The 23,142-nt window shown below is 43.1% G+C and overlaps 3 protein-coding genes across 3 annotated transcripts; all 3 read right to left on the bottom strand.

The window, feature by feature from the left end:
• Positions 1–9,626: 9,626 nt before the first annotated feature.
• Positions 9,627–13,952, bottom strand: LOC4339262 (calreticulin-3). Its single transcript, XM_015785313.3, has 14 exons — positions 13,775–13,952; positions 13,280–13,387; positions 12,913–13,105; positions 12,195–12,453; positions 12,053–12,109; positions 11,928–11,975; positions 11,534–11,620; positions 11,403–11,460; positions 11,194–11,261; positions 10,971–11,066; positions 10,806–10,862; positions 10,595–10,684; positions 10,135–10,161; positions 9,627–10,033 (listed from the first exon to the last, which is right to left on the bottom strand). Exons 1-14 carry the CDS (start codon positions 13,881–13,883, stop codon positions 10,022–10,024), a joined length of 1,269 nt encoding a protein of 422 aa, XP_015640799.1. The 5' UTR covers positions 13,884–13,952; the 3' UTR covers positions 9,627–10,021.
• Positions 13,953–14,498: 546 nt separating this feature from the next.
• Positions 14,499–16,199, bottom strand: LOC4339261 (large ribosomal subunit protein eL38z/eL38y-like). Its single transcript, XM_015785315.3, has 3 exons — positions 16,081–16,199; positions 15,445–15,628; positions 14,499–14,896 (listed from the first exon to the last, which is right to left on the bottom strand). The coding sequence occupies exons 1-3, from the start codon at positions 16,081–16,083 to the stop codon at positions 14,874–14,876; spliced, it is 210 nt and encodes a 69-aa protein (XP_015640801.1). The 5' UTR covers positions 16,084–16,199; the 3' UTR covers positions 14,499–14,873.
• Positions 16,200–17,297: 1,098 nt separating this feature from the next.
• LOC112939052 (uncharacterized) lies at positions 17,298–22,419 on the bottom strand. Its single transcript, XM_066310936.1, has 6 exons — positions 19,615–22,419; positions 19,081–19,223; positions 18,612–18,978; positions 18,119–18,532; positions 17,779–18,039; positions 17,298–17,618 (listed from the first exon to the last, which is right to left on the bottom strand). The coding sequence occupies exons 1-6, from the start codon at positions 22,273–22,275 to the stop codon at positions 17,298–17,300; spliced, it is 4,167 nt and encodes a 1,388-aa protein (XP_066167033.1). The 5' UTR covers positions 22,276–22,419.
• Positions 22,420–23,142: the final 723 nt, after the last annotated feature.

The following is a 23,142-nucleotide window of genomic DNA, read 5'->3' as shown; positions in this document are numbered from 1 at the left end:
AACGGTGTAGATTGATTTGATTTTTTTTGTTAATTAGATTGCAGTATAAAGTTTGAAAGGGTAATTTTATCTTTTCTTCGTTATTCTATCATCAAATCGTGCTACCGTCACGTGCTTCGTCATCAAATGTCACTCAAGATGCTCCTCCTCTATTGCACGATAAGATCTAAGACGAGGTACTTCCAATTAAATTCAATCTGAACAAAAAATTACTAAAATCTTATTTTTATTTTCTATCAAATTCCTAACATGCCCATCAATATACTGCCAGTATATACTGATAGTATATTGTACCGTAAAAGTCCTAATATAGTTTTTGAGTTCTGATTCTGTACGTTCTAATATCCCAAGGAGCTAGAAGCAGCTATAGCTTTTATTTATAGGCACTTGGCAAGTTATACTACTTAGGACCTCGCTGCCATGCCAACCAGAACAGGCGGAGAAAGGAATGCGTTAGTCTATGAACATTAGTAACACACGATTTTGTCACATGTATATAACGGAAGCATAACGGAAGTACTTCCTCCGTTTCACAATGTAAGTCATTTTAGCATTTCCTATATTTATATTGATATTAATGAATCTATACATATATATCTGTATAGATTTATTAACATCAATATGAATGTAGAAAATGCTAGAATGACTTACATTGTGAAACGGAGGAAGTACCGTTTTTTCTCCTTCGCTCTTTTCTCCTCTTCGCCGGTTTAGGGTTAGCGGCGGGAGGCAGGGCGATGAGCCGGCGGCGGCACAGCGCGCCATCGTCCCCGGACAGCGGCAGCACGACGCTCTTCCCTCTGCTCACTGATAACCATTCATATCTAACCTTATCGCTGCATGATGTTAGTTTTTACCCCCGTCAAAGTTGATTTTAGCAGTATTTTGTTCGTCTTGCTACTGTGATTAGTCCGAATCTATCAAAAACAATCAGGCTTAGGAACTATGCATTACCTTAACCAGGAAGAGACGGGTAAAAAGAATAAGTGAATTATTAAGAAAAAAGATCATTAAATTCAAGAGATACACGCAGATAAAGAGTGATTTAGCCTACTTTGTTTGTGGACAGTTCCGAAATATTTAACATATATTATATGAATGGTATTTTATTTCTACATAGTGTGATCTTCATATCCAAATATTATTTGTAGTGTATACATTCTGAGAGGTAACCTCACAACTAATGTGAAGTGGTAATTCTATCTAGCCAACCCACCTTCATCCCTCCATCCAAACAATTGATAGGATCATTCTAACCCATTATATCTCTCAAATCAGACAAAAAAAAAAGGTATGTTCTATCCCCTTAACCGAAAAAAAATAGAATCATCCCATCCAAAAATAGGGATGGACCTAACCCGTCCTATCTTGTCCCCAAATCAAACACATGCTAGGTGTCTGAGTGTCGCTTCTATACGTATGCATTACAAAATCGTCAACACATGCCTCCAAAATTTTTATTTTTCAATTTTCAGCTCGAGAATCGACGAACGATCTCCTAAGGACAAGTTTTATAGTGGAGGTGAGTGTCACATCTAATTTAAACCATATTATATTCTTATTAATTAAGAGATAACAAGTACAATATGTCACCTCTAGTACACAAACCCCAATATTAGTTTACTCTCATATCATTTTATATTTTTCTTAGAGATGCTGTGGAGATTGCCCCTTGTATGAGGGGTGGCTCATTCTCTCTCTCCTAATTTCTCTCCTCCAACTCATCACTTAATCCTATGCGATAAATTTAGAGATAAAATGTAGGGGTTTACAGTACTTGCCCTAAGGCAGGCAAACGGCTGGACCGCCTGGGTGCACGTTCACCTAGACGCGCTGCACCGACATACTGTTAGATAGTAAGGTCGTATGCTCATCACACACAGAATGAACTGATCCATGTTGCTGTAACCGGAGCGTATCGACTTCAGGGTCTCTTGATCACCCAACGCAAATTCCACATACATCCTATTCTCAAATTATGCATCGTATCGTTGGACCACCTGCACAATATTCTACTACTCTTCTCATCGTTGATTTCCAGCAGACAGAGAGGAATTGGGGTTGATCGAGGTATATAGTTTTTGAGTGCTGATTCTGTACGTTCTAATATCCCAAGGAGCTAGAAAGCAGCTATAGCTTTTATTTATAGGCACTTGGCAAGTTATACTACTTAGGACTTCACTGCCATGCCATCCAGAACAGGCGGGAGTTCTGGCTGAGAAAGTAATGCGTTAGTCTCTGAATATTAGTAACACACGATTTTGTCACATGTATATAACGGAAGCATGACGGAAGTACCGTTTGTGCGAATTTCACTCTCTGTTTCAAGGCACTAACGATAAATATTACTCCCTCCGTCCCAAATTATAGGGCGTCCTCTTTTTAAGAAAAATCAAACTTGATAACTTTTGTCTAATAATTATACTAACAATATATATGCTAAATATTGTGCATGTTATATCACTAGATTCATATTTTAAAGTACTTTCATGTTATGCTAATTTCATATTTGTTAGAAACATAACATGAGATAAATTAATGGTCAAATTATGTCATCGAAGACCGTGTAAAAAATATAGACCTTATAATTTAGGACGGAGGGAGTACTCGGAAGTGGAAAAATACAATGGTGACAACACATATATGTGACGGAGAAGAGACTTATCAATGAAACCTCATCTGTGACAAGTGAACATCCATCATTGATGACTCATCCATGACGGGTGATAACTTATCACACATCACACATAAGAACTTACAATGTTATAGCCACAAATTCATGATTTTTTAAGTGACATTTATATGCATGTTATAGTGAAATTTAAATCTAAGATCTCTCAAAACATGCAAACCAATCTTACCATCTCATTCATAGACCACTTGTTGATAGGTCTTTTGCATGTCTTTTTTTTCACTATTCTTATCCAAACATGAAACACAAAATTGACACTCTAGATAACTAGAATAATTTCAACTATAAAGTTGCATATCTCGTCGAGCTCTACAACTTCTATGTATGGCATGTCTCCATCCAAGGTCATTTCAAAAATTCAAAAAATATTTTGGAAATAGATCACATCACTTATAACACATATTCAAATGAAAAATATTGTGAATTATAAAGTTATATATCTCATCGAACTCTTTCACTTCGATATAGGACATGTCTCCATCCGAGATCTTTTGAACAAAAAGTAAAATCAAAATTATGTATTTCAAGATAGATTTCACCACTTGTAATGCGGGAACATATCCTATGCACATAAGTTTTTCCGTATACACTCCGTGCACACCAACTAGCAAATGTCATAGAAAATTCTAGAGAAAATTTGACACATACTTCCAATAGTATTACACCTATATATGAAATTTTACCTTCAAATTCATTATATTTTAGCCGTAACAAAAAATACAAAATTTTGACATATTTTTATCCTTAAAACTGTTAGATTTTTTATTTTTTATGGCTAAAATATAATGAATTTGAAGATAAAATTTCACAAATAAGTGCAATACTATTGAAAATATGTGTCCATTTTTTTTAGAATTTTCTATGACAATTGTTAGTTGTTGTGCACGGAGTGTGCACGGGAAGATTGTGTGCATAGGATATGTTCCCCTTATAATGCATATTCGGGCATGTAAACTATTTCAAATTCAAATGTTGTCAATTTTAAAGTTATTGATCTCCTCGAGATTTACAACTTTCATATAAGACATGTCTCTATTCAAGTTTGTTTGAAAATTTTCCAAAAAAATGAATTTTCCCTCATCCGTGACGGCTTGTAATTACCACTCTTCACAAATAACCATTACGGATGAGTGCTCTCATCTTTAACGGGTTATCTCATTACACCCGTCATGGATGACATGTTATATGCGACGATGTACGGTTGTGACCTGTTATAGGTCATCCGTGATGTTTAACATCACAGCTATATATGATCCATCATAATTGACCCCATATCGGTGACGGGCCATCCCTGGTAGTTATATCTCAAACGTGATATCTTTTATCCATTAGAGATGAATCATCCTAAACAGGTCGCATTAGCCCGTCACAAATTCCGGAATCTGTACTGGTCACTACTACTTCCCAAAATTAGATGTTGTGGCTTTCTCATGCTTCAATTTGATTCAGGTGTACAGCATCATTTCCGTGTTGTAACTTGTAATGCACTCCCCGCTCAAGAAACAAAGCGTGTTCTGACTTTCAAATGATATACCTTTGATCTACAATTTATTTTATTGATACAATAATAATCACTTAGACAAATGGTGAAATATGATCGATGAGCACCATTAACTTCGATCCCTCGAAAGAACAGAATGCTATATATGGATTCCTCAGTGCTCGTCCTGAACACGAAACCTGAAAAAAAATTTTCAGCCTCCTCAATGCATTTTTGTGGAAGCATAAATCATAGGTCACTACCACATAACACGAGAATAGTGCCGGTTGGGAAACCCCTTTCTATGTCGGTTTTTTCAACCGACACTACGAAGGCGGCACTGAACAGTAAACCGGCACCAATCCTATTTTAAAAACCGGCACCTTTGACACCACTCGTGAGCAAAAAAAAAAAGCTTGATGCATCACAATCTCTGCATCACAATCCCTAATCCCCAATCCCCAATCACAGAACTCATTCACAGAAATCACAGAAATCATTTCACTAATATCAATAAACATTCCCTAATCCCCAATCCCAAATCACAGAACTCATTCACAGAAATCACAGAAATCATTTCACTAACATCAAGAAACATTGAAGAACATCACACAAATCATTTCACAGAAATCTTTTAAGAAACATTTCGCCAGATCCGACGGAGGGAGGGAGCCGCCGCCAGGCCGCCACCGCCTCTTGTCCTGCCGCCGCATCCCCCCTCCCTTCCGCCGCCACTGGACCGCCCCTCCACGGCCGCCGCCGGGCCGCCCTCCCCGGATCTGGCAGAGGGGAGGGCGCGACTGCCGCTGACGCCTCCGCCGGCCGCGGATAGCAAGAGAGAGTCGAGAGGGGAGGGCGCCGCCGCCAAGCTGCCACTGCCTCTCATCCCACCGCAGCATCCCCCCTCCCCTCTGCCGCCGCATGTCGCCCCTCTGCCGCCACTGGTCCGCCCCTCTGCGGCCGCCCCTCCCCGGATCTGGCGAAGGGGAGGGCGCAGCCGCCGCTGCCGCCTCCGCCGACCGAGAGAGGAGAAAGAGAAGAGTAGAGAGCGGAGAAAACGAGAGGAGAGAACGAGAGACGGAGAGACGAAGAGAGAGACCGAGAGGAGACGAGCACTGCGGAGCGGCCTTTTCTCCTCAAAGCTTCGTGGTGGGGCCCATCGGCTCGGCTCAATTCATAGGTGTTGATTTTTTACAAAAAAACCGGCACCTATAATTTATTATAGATTGTAGGTGCCGGTATTAAATACTAAGGGTTCCGGTTTTTTTAAAACCGGCACAAAATAGAGTAGATGCTGGTTTTTATTTAGAACCGACACCTATAATTACTTAATGGTGTCGTTTTTTGCGATTTCAACCCGTGGAGGTGGGAAAACCCGAAAAAGGCCTATAGGTGCCGGTTTTAGAAGCACTACCGGCACCTATAGTGCCAACACCTATTTGATGTTTTGTAGTAATGGGTTTATCACATGCTATAGGATTTTATACATCTGGTACTCAAAACCCGCAGAACATTGTGGCCCTAGCGGCATATTTGTAAACAAAAAGTAATTTTAAATAAAACTTGTTAGTGATCTAAAAGCAAAGGCTGAAAAATAAACTTCACTTAAAAACCCTGAAATCAACTTGAAGTATAAGGTTAAAAATTCAAATTTTAGATGATAAACATGAGTATAAGTGAAAAGATGAGACTGTTAGTTTGTGCACAACGGGAATAGCAAGATGCCTGTCTCGGGCTCTCGACTAAGCCACACTGTGGAGCCCCCCGGGTGCACCTAGCCACCTACAAGCTAAGCTGTTTGTTCATCACTGACTCAATCACTTGGTAAGAGCAACCACAGTGTTTGGTTCGGCCATTGTATTGATTGAAGTCGAATGGAGAGTGAAATCGATAGCTGCAGTGTGAAATCAATTTGTGGGGCCCATAAAAAGAATCCATCAACCAATCAGTGCGTCTACTTTCTAATTTCTATGCATGTATGGACAACAAATATTTTTTAACTCTCTAGAGTTCGACTTCAACTTAGAGTTCGATTTTTTTTTCTGACACCATGAGTCGGCTGTCACAATGTGTATGGTTCGCTTTTCTCTGCCTTAAATCGATTTTACTTTCACACTGGAGATGCTCTAAGCTCATATCCGCCTTGAAGGTAGATCGAGCTTAACTCAACTTCGGCCTAGAACTAGATTGTGATATGCTAGGTTGGTAACGAGAACAACTATGGCGTTGCAACCATAGCATATCAATGGCAAATCCTAGAGCTCGCGCTCGCATTCCTCGTGCATCCCATTCTCAAAGCATCGCATATATCGTTGAAGCACCTAGGATACTGTGTGTTCTACACTTTCTGGAGGAGATGGTCAGGGTTTACATTTTTCTAGTGCGGGTTCTAGCCAGAGGAGCTAGTATAGCACACTAGCAGCTAGCTTATTTATGAGGGTAATTTCACCATCACTGAAAGATATATAGAGGTAAAATTTAATATTTGTAAGTACTAAGTTTCTCAAAGTACTAAAAATTCTTGCTGTAAAATTTAGACACCTCGAGATTCCTTTATTTATAGGCACTTGGGGAGAGGTACTAGGTAGCATTTCACTTCATTACGAGTGACACACAACAAGAGAAGAAAGGAAATTGTTTACTATCTAAACATTAGTAGCACATATTGTCACATATATATATAACCGAACTATAACGGAAGTACAGTTTGTATTTCACAACCTAGAGTGATTTATTTTCTATGTTCTAAGGCACTAGGGAGAAATATTGCTGGAAGGTGGAAAAGTATCGTCCTCTTCGCTAGCGTATTGTTACTGCCTGAAAATGTATTGTCACTCACCGCCGTCGGTGAGTGATGGAGCTAGGTGAGGGGAGGGAGAAGAGAGTGGATTAGGGAAAGAGATAAAAATGAGAGAAATAGAGATCAGGTGCGAAACTGATAGGCGGGGTCTATCAATTTTTTTAATAAAAAATTGCTGACTGGACTGTCACGTAGAACCAAAACCACCGCGGATTGAGCCCCGAGGAGAGTGGGGGGTGGAGGTGAGAGTTATTTGTGCGGTTTGTATAGTTGGGGGTGAAGGATATCTGCTTTCATGCATGGTTCGGGAGATAATTCAATCGAACGTGATAGTTTAGGAAGTAATTCGTACTTTTTCCTTAAAACAACGTACATTCTTTTTCACTTTTCAGGTTCCATCAAACTTTTATTTTTCATTTTTCAGCTCGAGAATCGATGATCAATCGTCTGAGGGTGTGATTAGTTCGCAAAAAGAAAATTTTTGTGTGTCACATCGGACGTTTGACTGGATGTATGAAGGGGTTTTCGGACACAAATGAAAAAACTAATTTCATAACTCGCCTGGAAACCGCGAGACAAATTTATTAAGCCTAATTAATCTATCATTAGCGTATGTGGGTTACTATAGCACTTATGACTAATCATGGACTAATTAGGCTCAAAAGATTCGTCTCGCGATTTCTATGCAAAGTGTGCAATTAGTTTTTTTATCATCTATATATTTAATGCTCCATACATGTGTCTAAAGATTCGATGTGACGTTTTTGGAAAAAAAATTAGGAACTTAACAAGTCCTGAGGCAAAACGGCCAGACCGCCTGGAGTACACGCGCTGCACTGATGAACTGTCAAATCGTAAGGTCGTATGCTTATCACGCACAGAACGAATGGATCCATGTTGCTGTAACCGGAGCGTATCGACTTCCAGGGTTTCTCGATCGCCCAACGCAAATTCCACGTGCATCCCATTCTCAAAGCATCACATGCAGGGATAAAAACGGATTGGAAACGGACGGAAACTAGCTTTATCATATTCGTTTTCATTTTTTTTTTCGAAATCGGAATCGGAATCGAAAACTTGGATACGGAAATGAAATCGAATATTATCGAATATAGATACGGAGCGAATACGAGACGGAACGAATACGGTAGCGAATATTTACCGGTATATAAAAAACCCCTCAAATTGAGTTTCTTGATCAAGGAAGAGATATCGTTTATTATTTTAGTTCAATATCTCCAACATTTATATCGTTAATTTTATAGACGGTCCCACAACCGTATGTGAAAATCAATTTTCATGGTTGTTCCTCTAAGAGATCCATATGCAAATATGATTATCATTTTCTATTCCCAAGACCTTTTACTACATGTATAACTTACTTACCATTGTATAAATTAGAGATTTTATTTATTTTACTTCACATCTTCGAAACTTGTAATGTTTGTATTATATTTTAAATGCTTTCAAATACAAATGTTATAAACTACAAAGTGGTAGATCCCGTTGAGCTCTATAACTTTGATATGGAACACATCTCCATCAGATGTCGTTGAATTGTAGATCTGAGATTTCGTAAAAATTAATATGGTATATTATAATGAATATTTAGACCCATAAATGACCTCAAATAATAAAATAGTCAATAATAAAGTTGTAGATCTCATCGAGCTCTACAATGTTGATATAAAGTTTGTCTTCATCTGATTCCGTATGAAAAGGTTATGTATATAGACATGTTTTTTATATAATTTGCTCAATGTCTGCGGATATCCGAAACAAATTCCGGATAGTTTCCGACTGTTTTCCGATTTCGAAGGATAGTTTCCTTACTGTATTCGTTTTCGTTTCCGAGAAAAAATATCCGAATTCGTTTCCGAATCCGAGAATTTCCGGATAATTCCGATCGAAACTATCCGAATCCGAAAAATGGTCCGGACGGACGGAAACTATCCAAACCAGTTTCATCCCTAATCGCATGGTTGGAGCAACGGCGTACAATGTTCTACCCTTTAACACAATAACAGCGGGTTATGTAGCTGCTGGATCCCTAGCTGCTGGATCCCTCTCTAGACTGTCAGTCACCCGGGTGCACCTACAATCAGTGTGTTGTTCGGTGATGGTTGAGATCATTTGGTAAGCTCTCCTCGAAATCTTACCAATCGAGCTGATCTCGGGTAGGGGTGTAAGTGGCTAACCCGCGAAACCTATTTATAGACTAAAATAAGCCGCGAGCCCGCTTATTTTGATCTATAAATAGGTTCGCGGCTGACCCACTTACACCTCTAATCTCGACCTCAGACTGATGGACTGTGATACGCTAGGTTACTGGCGTGAAGAACTATATGGCGTTGCAACCGTAGCATATCGGCCGCCAACTCTGCAGCTTGCGTTCGCGTTCCTCATGCATCCCATTCTCAAAAGCATTCGCGTCGTCGAAGCGCCGAGACAGCGTTCGACTTCTACACTATCTGACTCTGCTTTCTCATGGACAGAGGAAGGAGATTGCCAGGGGTTTTACAGTTTTCTAGTAGCGGAGTAGCAGCAGCTAACTTATTTATGGGCAACTTGGGGAGTTGCTAGGTAGCAAGCACTTCACTTTAGTGCCACACCAAACAGACGATAGAAGAAAGGAAAACATTACTCTCTGAACATTAGTAACACACACTGCCAGATATATATAACTGAAGTACAATGAAAGTACAGTTTATATTTCACAACCTAGAGTGATTTATTTTCTATGTTCTAAGGCACTAATAAGGAGAAATATTACTGGAAGATGGAAACATATCGTCCTCTTCGCTAGCATATTGTTACTGCCCAAAAATGTACGTTCTAGCTTTCACATCTTCAGTTTGTTACTTGGTTTCAGGTGAACAGCATCAGTTCGTGTTGTAGTGTGCTATCCACACCTGAAATAAAGCTTTGTTCTGTCCTCGAAATAACATGTTCTATTTTATTGGTACAATCATCAATTGGGTGATGAAATAGTCGATGGGCAACACTAACTTCCTGAAGTTCCTTGAAAGAATGGGATAATCTGGAGACCTCATAGCTCGTCCTGAATATGAAACCAACAGATTGAAAATGTTACTGAACTGTTTCTCCTGTACCTTTGGCAGTTCTAGAGATACAAGCAAATGGAGAAGTTTTGTAACTTACATGGTAGTCATACCTACGATGATGACCCTGCAAATGTAGAGAAACAAAATAAGATGTCAGTTGTGATGGCCATCAACCGGTGTCATATTACTGATACTAGCCTATGCATCAGCATTAGCAAATTGTACATGTATATGGCAGTTAGTGGTTAGCACGCACACTACCTCTACATGTCTCCACAGTGATGATGTCTAGAATTCTTACATGTTTTGCTGACAGAATGTCTATTACTTTTTTTTCTTGCTACCTATCTTTTACCTGATCTTTGTAAATTTTAATACAGCTATAGATTTTCCTGTTATATCCTAAAGCAAGCAGATACAAGCTAAAATTTTTGATAGATTATTATGGTCGGTGTTTGATATATTAGAGGCAACCCCTCTCTGAAAGGAGTAAAAAGACCAGCTGAATTGTAGAAGGAAGAAAGTATTCCACATGATAGCAGGGAGAAGAAATGTACTCTATATCTATCCCTGTAACGGTCCCTGCCTCGGTGCCGATCCCTGTCTCTTCTTCGTTTCTCTCCTTCCTCTCGTGCACGCCGAGCCTCCTGTGGAAAAGAAGCATCTGTTAGCTTCCCTATGAACTGGAATTGCTGAGTCACAAGACCCAACTCTTCATAATAATGAACAAACAGAAGAGTAACCAGTGAACTAAAAGCAATCACAAACCTCGTCTTCTCTAGCCTTCCTCCGCTTTTCAGCCTCCTCGAAGGCCTCCTTTTCAGCCTACAACACAGAAAAATATATTGAAATGGGGGTTTCCATGACATGAAACTAATGGCATGGATAAATTTACAAATATGCGTTCTGTGTTGTTATTCCAGGTGAGCCTACCTCTTTATTTGCAGCCCTAACTTCATCAACAACACTTCTTGCATACTCCGGGTCGTCACAAATCAAAATGTTGTCAAAAACTGAACCAGCTTTCACCTGCATACCACCTGGAATGTTAGCTTACATAGCATTTATGCCATTCATGTAAAGGACTGTGTCGTTTGACACAGCCTAGAAGCAGCATTCCAACAGAACAAGCATATTTAACCAAGAAATATAATACCTGCCAAACCTCAATTCCCACATACTGCAAAGGTTTCAGCACATATAGGTCTGGGTCGTCCTCAAATTCTGTGAAAGATGCATATACATCACTTAATATTCACTTCAAATTTGGAAGGAGGTGAGGTCCAGCTCTAAGTCAGATATGCAGCAAGAAATGAAAAACGCTAACATAGTACTGTTAAAAAAAAAAAGCCCATCATTTCTCACCTGGATTATCAATCCATGGGATCTTCCATTTTCCCTTGTAGTTAGGGTTCTTAATTTTCTGCGTACAGAAGCATGTTAAAAAAATGCTACAAAATGTGGCAATGAGGAGCTAATCAGTCAATAAAACAAACCTTGCGTTTCCAACGTCCCTTGTATTCTGGATTCGGTATCATTCTAGGCTTCCATACACCATCATCATCATCATCCCATGACTCAGGCTGATTTAGTGTAGAAAGGAAAACATATGTCATCCTGTGTTATATTTATTAACTTAGCAAACACACCATAAGAGCCATTGAGGTCATGCTGGGTTCAATATAGCTAATAGCAGATAGAAAATGCTAACATGCCATAGGATGTTTCTAATGAAACAAGCTTGAACAGGTAAAATGGAACCTTTGTCTGCACTCGGGTTCTTCTCATAATATTAAGAACATATGACACTATGTCCATTATAAACGGATATGCCAATTAAATGCGAAAATATTAGAAGCTGGATTTACAGCGTAATTCTTAAGTGCAAACCTTTTTGTCCTTTGGATCAGGAATCTCTTTAGGAATAGAGTCATAGCCCTGGAAAATTAAGGTAAAAGATTACATAACGTTCTTTATTTGTATTATCAATGTATAACAAATATGAAATTGCAAACCTCTGGTTTAACTTCATCAGGATCTTCAATATATTCCCTGTCATCCCAATCTTTTGGCTGCAAGAGAAGACAAATATAAGAGAAGCTTTTGTTGAAATTCCTCACAATAACATCTCTCTGAATCATGCTGCAGATCCCAAACCTTCTTCGCATTAGATTCTTTGATCTTGCGAGGAGGGAGGATGTCCCAGTCAGTGTACATACTACCAAATTCTCTCTCCCGGTTATCAACAAGTAGACTATAAGAGGCATCTGGCCTAAGAATGAATGTGTAAAAATGTGTCAACTTGTCAGTTTCACATTTCAGATCTTTCTTTATAGGGTAGTTTTGCCCTTGGTAAGACAGTATCAGATGGAGTTTCTTTGTCTGATCACCACATATATCAGGCCCAAACATGAAGCTGCAAAAGTAAACATCATGATGTTAGCAGATGCAACTCAGAAGAGGATTAGACAGAACGAAAACACAATAATAGTTCAGTGAGGAACACAATGAGACAATGACAACCGGATCATTATCTAAAAAACATGAGGACCGGAAAGTAATTGGTACATTCTATATCCACCAACCAATATTTGGCTAGCAAGTACTTAATACTAGTAAGATAGTAACCCATTTTACTGTAAGGATGGGTTATTAGGTTTTTGTGGTAAACCAAACCAGCTTAGCTGTTAAGGCTTAACATTCTGGTTTACTCACTATTCAACAAATTGCATATTTGCATTCAAGCTTTTTATCTTTTGCACATACAAAATCTTTTATATGGCCCTTGTTAGAACTTTTAGAGTCAATGTGTAGACCAAATTCAGAAATAGCATCATTAGCTTTTTGCAGATCAAAAACAGGGAGCCAAATTTACCTATAAGGAGTGTCACCGCCAAATTTCTTCTGATTCACATAGCCAGACATAAGCTTGATATAAGCACCACCACATTCAATATCCTGCTCAATCTTTATCGAATACTGAACCACCAATGTCCGGTTCTTGTTACTGAATTCTGGGAACTTGGCCGATATAGCAAAATGCTTAGCATCCGAGGTTGTTTGTATACCTAACATGGTTTCAACACAGATTACCAACATGATTCATGACATAATTCATAGCACAAATAAGGCTCTAATCGTATGGCTTGACAGTTGAAACATGAGGACTGAATTTTGAAGTGCTAATTTGATAAATGAAGTATGCTAATTGTAATGAAAGTAGCACCAAATCAGGCCCTCACCTCTATCGTCAGGATCTCCAGAATAGCTCCCTGCTGTATGTTTGAATGTCCCGGCTTTCCCTTCGCTCTTTTTCCAGTCAGATTTCACCCATCTGCTTCCCCAATCATCTAAACGTGAAAAACATTGCACCGTTGGTTAGCTCAAACTCTCTGAGTTTAACAATAATCACAGCTTCCTCTGACCAAAGGGCACAAACAGATATATATTTTTTTGAGTTTATCAATTGTAACAAGCAAGAACGGCAACATGAAAGCAGCAATAAGTAGTTCAGTACCAAGAAAGTATCAACACGGAAGCAGAATAACATTTACAGGTAGGAAATGCTTCCCATGCATCCAATCAAATATTCAACTCGATTTGAAAGCAACAGCTAGTATAAGCAGTAGAGGAGACAGTAAGCGGCAGTAATAATCAATTGAGCGTTCCAGTTCAACACAGCTAAAACAGATAACGAGACCAAATGAGATTTGTACAGGAACAGTAGTACACAGTACCATCGAATCGCTCCTCGAAGATGACTTCGCCGGAGACGACGAGGAGAAGGGACGCGAGCACCACGGCACCACGCAGGAGACCGACCCCGCCGCGGCGGAGGCGACCCATCGCCGTCGCCGTGTCCGCCGCTCGCCGGCGCCGGAGAGTGGTGGTAGCTCGGCTGTACGCTTCACTGCTGCTTTCCCAGTGCGACGCTGGAATATTTGTAGGCCAACTGACGCCCGAAATAACCTCAAAAATCAGAACTATTTACAGCCTATGCCACTCACCGTTTTGCAAGCCTTTTCGTAGAGAATGGCAGTCTTGTGGTTTTAGCTAAAGGAGAAGGCCATTTGCGGGATTCGGGTCGGTCTTCCGTGGTGGACCGGCCAGATGGAGGGCGACGTCGCACGAAGACGTGGACTTGGAGAAGTCCACGGTGGACCATGACTTTCCAGGCCCACAGCTGACAGATGGGCCCCACATGACTGGGCCCCGACGACCGCGTCAAACAGCCCACTAAATAAATGAACAAAAGTGTGACAAATTCACTGTCCACCTCTGGTGAGCCAATCACAGCTCGCCGTACCTCTCTCGTAGCCACTGGGAGAATGCCACGTCACCAGTTCCACGTGTCTTGGCATCCTCCATGTCAGAATACTGTAGCTTAAGATCAGTCTGACAAACAGGCGCAAGTCACATTTTAGCCAAAATAAACCTTACCAAATTTTGACAATACCAAAATTTTACCAATTTAATAATATTGATGCACATATTTAATAACTTTATAAAAAAAAGTACATCAAATAGTCAAACATAACAACATACTACGTACGTACTGTATTACTAGTAGTAAGTTACAATAGCATACTACTATGAACTATCCACACATCAACAGATGGAAGGTAGCAACTGCCAAAGATTGCACTGAGAAAAAACAAAACAACCTTACACTATCTCAAATTTTTCATGAGAAGCAAAGTCATGGACCATCACTAATACATTTGTAATATCAAACGGAGGCGTATCAGTCAATTCCTTCCAACCACGAGGGTCCAAATTAAACAAGAAAAACCCAGAAGTTGTCTACAGAACCATTTTCTTTGTTGTCTCGAATGCTTAAACCTCCTGAACGGTCAAGCCTGCAAGAGATACAAGCATATTTCAGTTCTCTGAAAAGTTCCAGAGATACAGTCGAGCTAAATGTAGTAATAATGCACATAAGGAAAAAGACACAAGCAAGATTTTAGCTAACAGTAATGTTATCTACTCGAGGGCATGGATATCTAGCTCAAATGGTGTCCAAAAAAGCATGTTACATTTGGATTTCTGCTTGAAACAGCATATCTAATCTAATCTAATGTAATCATAGGGAAGAAAAGCGCAGATATATTAGTGCAATCTGGATTTTACAAGTGTTACAAGAAAACAAATTGAAATGCACTACAACACTGAAAAAGGGTCAGGATGTTCTATTCCATAACAGTTTTTTTCTTCTACAATATTTATAGGAATGATAACTGCTTTCACAGCCTATGCCATGCTATATATAAAATGTCTAGGTAAACATCTTCACTGAATTTGTAGTAGACTTGCATCTCGTTCCATCCAGATTTAAACCATACAATGGAGACATTTAGAAACAAAAGAAATGATTCCAGATCAGACTGGGTTGAACCCGTCTGCATACCTGGGGGGAGAGACTGCTTCAGCTTGTTGGCCTTGTCAGTGTCATGTACACACAGCGTGTAGAGGTACCTGGAGCAGCGCACCTTGAACTTGACGGCATCCTTGCTCCTCTTGATCCTCACGGAGCGGGCATCCTTCCTCCTCGCTGTGAGAAGGAAGTCCTTGATCTCATGGATTTGCTTCGGCTATATGAAAATAAAAGGAATAAGAGGCCCAAACTTGCAGCTAATCATAGTATTGGAAATAAATTAGGCTACTTGGAAATAAATTAGGCTATTTAACCAGCGTGCCATGATTTCACTTCAGGAATGCAATATCATCAAATATACTACAATCACATCAGTACAAAAAAAAAACCGATGTGAAGCTGCTACGTTTAACATAACATCATACTATCAAACATCTATTGAGAATTTATCTTCAAATCCTCAACTGAATCCATTGTATTTCTCACGAAATCATCAACTCTGGTGACATTTTAAACTACTCAAACTTGCTAGATCTACTCCAAGCTAATAAAACTACACGAACTGAAAGCAAACTTGCTAGATCTACTCCAAGCTAATAAAACTACACGAACTGAAAGGAGATCTAATAACTTAGATGCGGCTGAAGTAGGAGGAGGAGAAGCTCTTACCATGGCGGCGAGGGGAGGAGGCAACCTGCTCTGCAGCTGTAAATCCTAGCAATGGAAGGGCGGCGGCGGCGAGGAGGTGGATTTTTGTAGGAGCCGATGGGGGAGTTTTTTTTGTTTTTAGATTTTTTTTTTTAATATTTACAGAAATATTATAGCGCCGAAAAAATTTGCAAAACTAGACCCTGCCGCCCTTCGCAAGGGCGGCAAGCCGACGTGGCACACGGCGCCGTGTGCGTCTTGACGGCGCGCACGGGCCGCGGGGAGCCGAGGGCTTGCCGCCCTCTGCAAGGGCGGCAGCTTCCTCTCTGCACAACGGCTGGAAAGGACTCCTGTTTTTGGAAAACGTAACAGCGAAGTGTAGGAATGCGAGTCCCGAATATAAACAACAACATATTCAGTTTACAACCATATAGTACAAGAATGTAAAGAAAAATAAAGAGATGTCTGCTCTACTGGCCGTGACTCGCGCCGCGACCCCGCTTGGTCCTCCGGGCCTGTGCTCGCACGTGGTCCTGGGAGTACGTGAAGCGATCCGGTGGGACAGCACGGGTAGCGCGAGGGTCTGGGAGTGGGGTGGAGGGCGACTGCTCCTGCGTGTGCACCGGCGGTGCGCCTCCAAGCTGTGAGGGACCGATAATGTCCGGGAAGTCGAAGTCACTAATGTCGAAGTGCGTGGCGGAAGCCCACCCGTGCTCGGACGAAGTCCCGGTAGGACCCTGCCAAGACGTGCCGGGCGGCTGTGACGAAGTCCCGGCGTCCTGCCAGAACTGCGCAGACAGCGAGGCCGACACACCTGCCTGTGACGATGACCCCGCAGCCTGCCAGGAGTGGGCGCCCGGCGTCGTCCCAGGCTGAGCGAAGCCTACACATCGACGACGCGACACTTGTAAGCTTACACATAAATTGAGTATCAATTGATTGATGATGTACAAATAGACCTTGAATATACGTACCTCCGAAGGGAGGGGGTGTCGGCGTAGGAACGTGCGCAGCTGGACGAGGAGCAGTCGGTCGGGGACGCACCTGTGGTGCTGCGTCTGCCTGAGCAACGTCGGCAGCACGACAGGTCAGCGCACGGAGAACCGAGCGCATCGAGTCCCGTATCCGCGTGTACGTCGACAGGTGCTCGTCTGCCCCCACCTCAATCCCCGCGCCTAACCGTTGGATCGCCGTTGTAGCATCAACGACGACCCTGTTGCACTCAACGGCCTGCACGGTTAATTACAACGTAAATATTCGTAGCCTTTGTCCAACAGAAAGGATGATGAGACGATGGTGCGATGCAAGGTACTCACCGCACGAGCGAAGTCCTGGTCGCGGTGCCTGGCGTAGAGGTCTCTGGCGCTCGCGGCGTGGGCCTGTTGCTCCGTCGGAGCGTAGGTGACTCTAGTACGGGTGTGTGGCTGATACCAACGTAGGTACGCCTCATACCCCTCCTCCGTGTGTGGCTCTCCCGCGTGGTCCACGACCTCCTCGGTAGCAAGCAACCAGTCGTCGAGAAAAGGCCCCAACTTGGCAGGCCAGTGACCAGCTGAGTGCTGACCCTTGCGCGAGTACCTGCAAATTAATGTATTGTATTAGGGCAAACGACAAACAAAGCAAATTATTATGGACAGCCCGATGTTAATGCAACATATTAAATCGTAGTAAAACGGCTTACCGGTGAACGGCAGCCGTGACGCCCGCCGGAAACGGGACTGGAAAGGACTGACGGAAGCCGAACTGCCGCATCACGCGGTAAGGTGCGTGCGGCTCGACACAGATGTCGAACACCATCGGAACCGTAGTCATCCAGTACGCCTGGTCCCTCGTGCAGAGTGTGGACAGGCCTAGCGGCGCCCGACTGTGGGTAAGCAAGGCACTGTAGGGCTCCCACACTACGTCCGTCGGCAGAAGGCGGTCGAACTCCATCACAAACTCCGCGTACGACCGCCTAACCTGCACGTGAGCCCATCGGCGCTGCAATACAATAAGGTCAGTGTGACGTAGGATGAAGTTAACAATAGTAGGACAACATTACCAAATACTAGCGACGTACCTGACGCCGGCACCACAGAGTACCCATCGTTGGGTAGTCGACCGCCGGTCTGTTCTCGTACAGCGACGCGTCGTAAGGGTGGTGCTCCACAAGGGGGCGGCCGATCGCAATCCTCTCAGCCGCCCAAAGAGAAATGAAGAGAGGGCACCCACCGAAGATCGCGCCAGGGTCCGTCCTGGTACAAGCCTCGCAGAGGCCACGGTACTGAGCCGCCAGCAACGCGGAGCCCCAACTCCACTGAGGCACCTCACCGACCGCGGCGTCGGCGATGCTCCTGGCGTAGTGCACGAGACCCCGGTCGACCGAGTGTCCGTGACTACCACAGAACATCACCCACCCAAAAAGCCACAACAAGTACGCCTCCAAACAACGGCTGAAGGAGTACTCGTCGGCCTCCTCCGGTAGCTGGTCAACCTGCAAGCGTTGGATGAAATGTTAGGCACTTTACAAGTTACGTACATAATACACGTCAGTTTAGGTAGAAAGAACTTACAGTGAACTGAAGCAGCCACCTCTTCGTAGGCCCGGTGTTGCGGTGCTGCTGCAACGGCTCGAGCGGTAGACCTGGTAGGCGCTGCACGGGTGCGAAACGTGCCGTCAGCTCGTCCTTCCAGTCGACACCCATGTCAACTGGCCCGACAGCGTCTCCCGCGAGCGGTAGCCCCAACAAGTAAGAGACATCCTGCAGGGTAGGGGCTACCTCACCGCACGGCAGGTGAAAAGTGTGCGTCTCCGGCCTCCACCGGTCGACCAACGCTGCTAGGAGGGACCTGTCCGGGTCCCAACGTCTCGTCACGTCGTCGTCGCCGGTCGCGGCCTCAACTAGCCGAGCCAACGGTAAGAGACCGGCCTCACGCAACCTGCGAAAGCGAAATAATACCAGACGTTAAAATGAACACATTGCTAAGCCCCCTCCACCGTAGTAAGGTAAGCCCGGTGTCGTGAACACAGTAAAACCATACCTCTCGACGAAGGAGTCGTGAACCAAAAGTCGCTCACGTGACGACCGTGGACGGAACGTCCCAAGCTGAGCCCCCTCCACCGCAGTAAGGTACGACCGGTGGCGCTGATCTATCGCCGGATCCAACAACTCAGGATGTGCCATCTCTGCAAGTAACGTGTTACATGTTAGGGTAAATAAGAAGGTAATAATATAATTGTAAAAACAAGTTATCTGAAACGGAAGAATACTTATAGAGACATGCAAGAGTGCAGATTATTGAGAACATAACTTTCGTTACACAAAGGCACGTAACGAGAATGAAATAACATAAAACAAAATTACAAGCCGTAAAACATAAAGACATTACATGCGGAAGTCTAACAAGTGGTTCGCAACACAACACAATGCGAACATATCGATAAGTTCGAACGAAATTACAAGCAAAGCCTTTTGCCAACATACAACACACGAACTACACCACGTAACCGGTCGTTCCACGAGAACGTCTAGGACGGGGTCGCCTTGAAGTAGTGCCTTCACCCGTAGGGCGAGCTCCATCTGCTGCTGATCCTGATAGACCTGCCTCCGCCGCACTTGGTTTTTCCTTGTCTTTAGGACAATACTTGTAGGTGTGGCCACGTTCATCGCATTTGCTGCACCGCTTCACCCTGCCTGCCTCCGACTCATCCATATCGTTGCGGATGCGCCGAGTCTTCCTCCGTCCCGCCTTGTCTCGGAGTTTCGTTGGGTCAGGAATATAGATTATCAGATCGTTAATCTTTGTGAACTCCCCAGCTACACCGAAGCCAAAAATCTCGCCACTCCATGTGTGATATATTGCTTGCTTGGAGAAGTATTGTGACACATATACTGCATCTTGGATGCCACACTCAGATGCCGCGGAAATGACATGGGTGCATGGCCTGTGGAGCAGCGTCGGCTTTCTACAGGAGCAGTGACATGTGCCGTCGTCTTTGAGAACGCACTCCTGCTTTACTCTCTTGCGGTAGATACCCCTGCCTGCCTTGTCTTGGCAGAGTACCTCAAACCTGTGTTGTTGGGTACCTTGCACTAGAGCTCGATGTTTCATGGCCTTTGCACGCCACTCCGCTAGTTTTTTCTCCATGAAAGTTCCAAATAAAATGTTGTTGTTCGGCATAGAGGGAAAAACTGCTTGGAACCGCTCCCTGAAATACTTGCATGTCCCATGTAAAATGAACTCCACTATACCAACTAGTGGGAGTCCACGGACACCGCGCATCACCCAGTTGTAAACTTCCGCCAAATTTGTTGTCATTATACCATATCTAGCACCACCTGTGTCATAAGTCTTAGCCCATTTCTCTTTTGGCTCATTCTCAATCCACTGAGAAAATTTTCGAATTTGCTCCCCAGTTCTTCTAACCAATGTTACACTGTCTGTTGGGAGAGCTCCGAGTGCTTGAGGAGGGTCAGGTACAGCGGCCGCTGGTCTTGTTGCACGCTGGTCACTACATTTGCCTGTCAACTCATCTAATCTCTTCCAAAGCTCATTGAATTTTTTCTCCTGGTTCTGATTGCATAGCCTCTTGAACATGTTCATCAACTCCTTGTTCTTAAATTGCTTGAAGAAATTAGCTCCCATATGACGCATGCACCACCTGCTTTGTACATCTTCCCACTGGCCAGGGTATCCTCTTTCCATAGTCCCAAACTTTAACTCTTCTATCGCTCGAAGCATACCGGCGTGCCTGTCATGTATTAGACACACATTGGGCCTCATACCAACAACTTCTGTCTTAACCAGATGGAGGAACCAGTACCAGCTGTCGGTGTTCTCGCTCTCGACAAAAGCAAATGCCAACGGCAATACCTGATTGTTCCCATCTACCCCAATTGCCGTTAGTATCTGGCCCCGATACTTCCCGGTCAAAAATGTGCCATCAATACAAAGAACTGGACGACAGTGCACGAATGCCATCTTGCATGCATGTAGAGCTAAGAACGCTCTTTGCAGCACAGTCTTGCCAGGATGTTCAATTGAGGGGAATGTCTTGAGTGCACAAGAGGTCCCAGGGTTTCTTTGTTGGATAACAGATAGCAGACGTGGCAAATTGTCATATGAGGCTTCATAAGTTCCAAATCTCATCTCTATTATTTTCTGTTTGGCCCTCCACGCCTTGGCATAGCTAATTGTATACTTGAAAGTCTGTTCGATATGTCGGATTATTGACTTCGGTTCATATGCCAGATTGTCCACGACATGCGCATACATCTCAGATGCAACAAATGCACATGTAATGTTCCTGTGGTATTTTTGAACACCAGGTAGATAACAAGTATGTTTCGTAACGACCGACACTGTCCAGTAGTCCTTCCATTTCCCCTTATAGGCGTGCACTCTCCACGGACACCCATCTTTTTCATTAACACACCTAACTTCATATTGTGTCCGGTTAGACTTGGCAACCCAAAACTCCCTATGAAGTGACACTGCATAATGCTTCACCGCCTCCTTCATGTCTTCTCCATTACCATACCTCGCTCCCTCGATAATCTCGTTTTCCTTGTACTCCCATCTCACATTTTCCCCTTCAGAGATGACCAAACCAGAAAAATCATCACTAGCCCATTCAGCTGGATTAATATTGTTCTCGTCATCATCTGACGAATCATCTTCCTCGACACGCTCGTTGTCACTATCCTCTTTTTCCATTTCGTCCACAATGGCACCCACAGTCTCCCCCTCGTCAGCCACTCCACCAGGTTGCATGCCTACTGGAGCTACTACTGGAGCTACTCCATCTTCCTCTGGTGCGTTGACCTGATCCACTTCAATCTCATTCACTTCTGCACTTGGCCCCTCGCCATCATCCATGTTCATCTGTACACTTGGATCCTTCGGATGAACATACGGAACCATAGCTAGAGGCCACCCACGTTGCAATGCATTCTCCACATACCATCTCCACATCCCAGAGTTTTGAACCGGCATTAGTTCCCAATAAAAACCCTCTGTTGCCCGACTTACTACAACATAGATTGTAATGTCACTAGTCTGTGGATCAACTCCCAAGCCCCGCATCAACCATTTTTTTATAGAAGGTACACTCCTCTCGGCTGGCCTATCAATTCCCCTTGCTGTTACAATAAATTCTGACAGATCTACCCCAGTTGGCCCATAACGGACGTTTCCTTGACCATGGTATAGTTGAAATATAAGTTTACTGGACATATCTGCAAAGTTAATTACTAGGCCGTTATTTTACATAATAAACGACTACAGTGTAATATCTTCTTTGCAACGTACCTAAATTTTTATATATTCTATTGCAATGTTACTCAACAACATTTAAAACTACAAACCTAATAACTACAAATACTACAGATCTACTAAGTTACCTACATGGCTACATCTAACAATATATATTTATATAGTACCACAGGTAAAACTCTATTTCATACAGTGCATTTATCATATATTTAGTCACGTATATAATCTACGAATATTACCTGAAATCGAAGTTTGAAACTGGCAGGGCTTCGCCTCTTCTTTTCTTCTCCTCCCCTTCTCCTTTTTTTTTTTTTTTTTGATGTGGAGAGGTTAGGAGGGAATGGGCTCCTCAAAGGAGCCGGCTGGGCTTTATAGGCGGCCAGGCCTGCCGCCTTCTGTAAGGGCGGCAAGGGGGTCCTGCCGCCCTTTGCCAGGGCGGCAAGAGGGCAGGAGGGGGCAGGAGGACGGCCGTCCCGCGCCGTCCAGCGCGCCGTGTGCCACGTCGGCTTGCCGCCCTTGCGAAGGGCGGCAGGGTCTAGTTTTGCAAATTTTTTCGGCGCTATAATATTTCTGTAAATATTAAAAAAAAAAAATCTAAAAATACAAAAAATTCGCCGATGGGGAGCAGTTTCATGGGCCGAGCCCACGTACTCAACTAATGGACGAACGGCCCAAACCGCACTTCTTTTTACAAATTTCATTCAAGTGAATTATAAATTTCCTCCACTTTAAACTTTTAAAGTTGGTTGTTCACTAACAAGGATGGTAACAAGAAATTTCCTTGGTTGAATGACAAAATTTCTATTGAGAAATCATACCAACATTGCC

The sequence above is a fragment of the Oryza sativa genome, chromosome 5 (assembly GCF_034140825.1).
Source record: "Oryza sativa Japonica Group chromosome 5, ASM3414082v1".
Taxonomy (NCBI): domain Eukaryota; kingdom Viridiplantae; phylum Streptophyta; class Magnoliopsida; order Poales; family Poaceae; genus Oryza; species Oryza sativa.
This window is presented reverse-complemented; position numbering and strand designations above follow the sequence as displayed.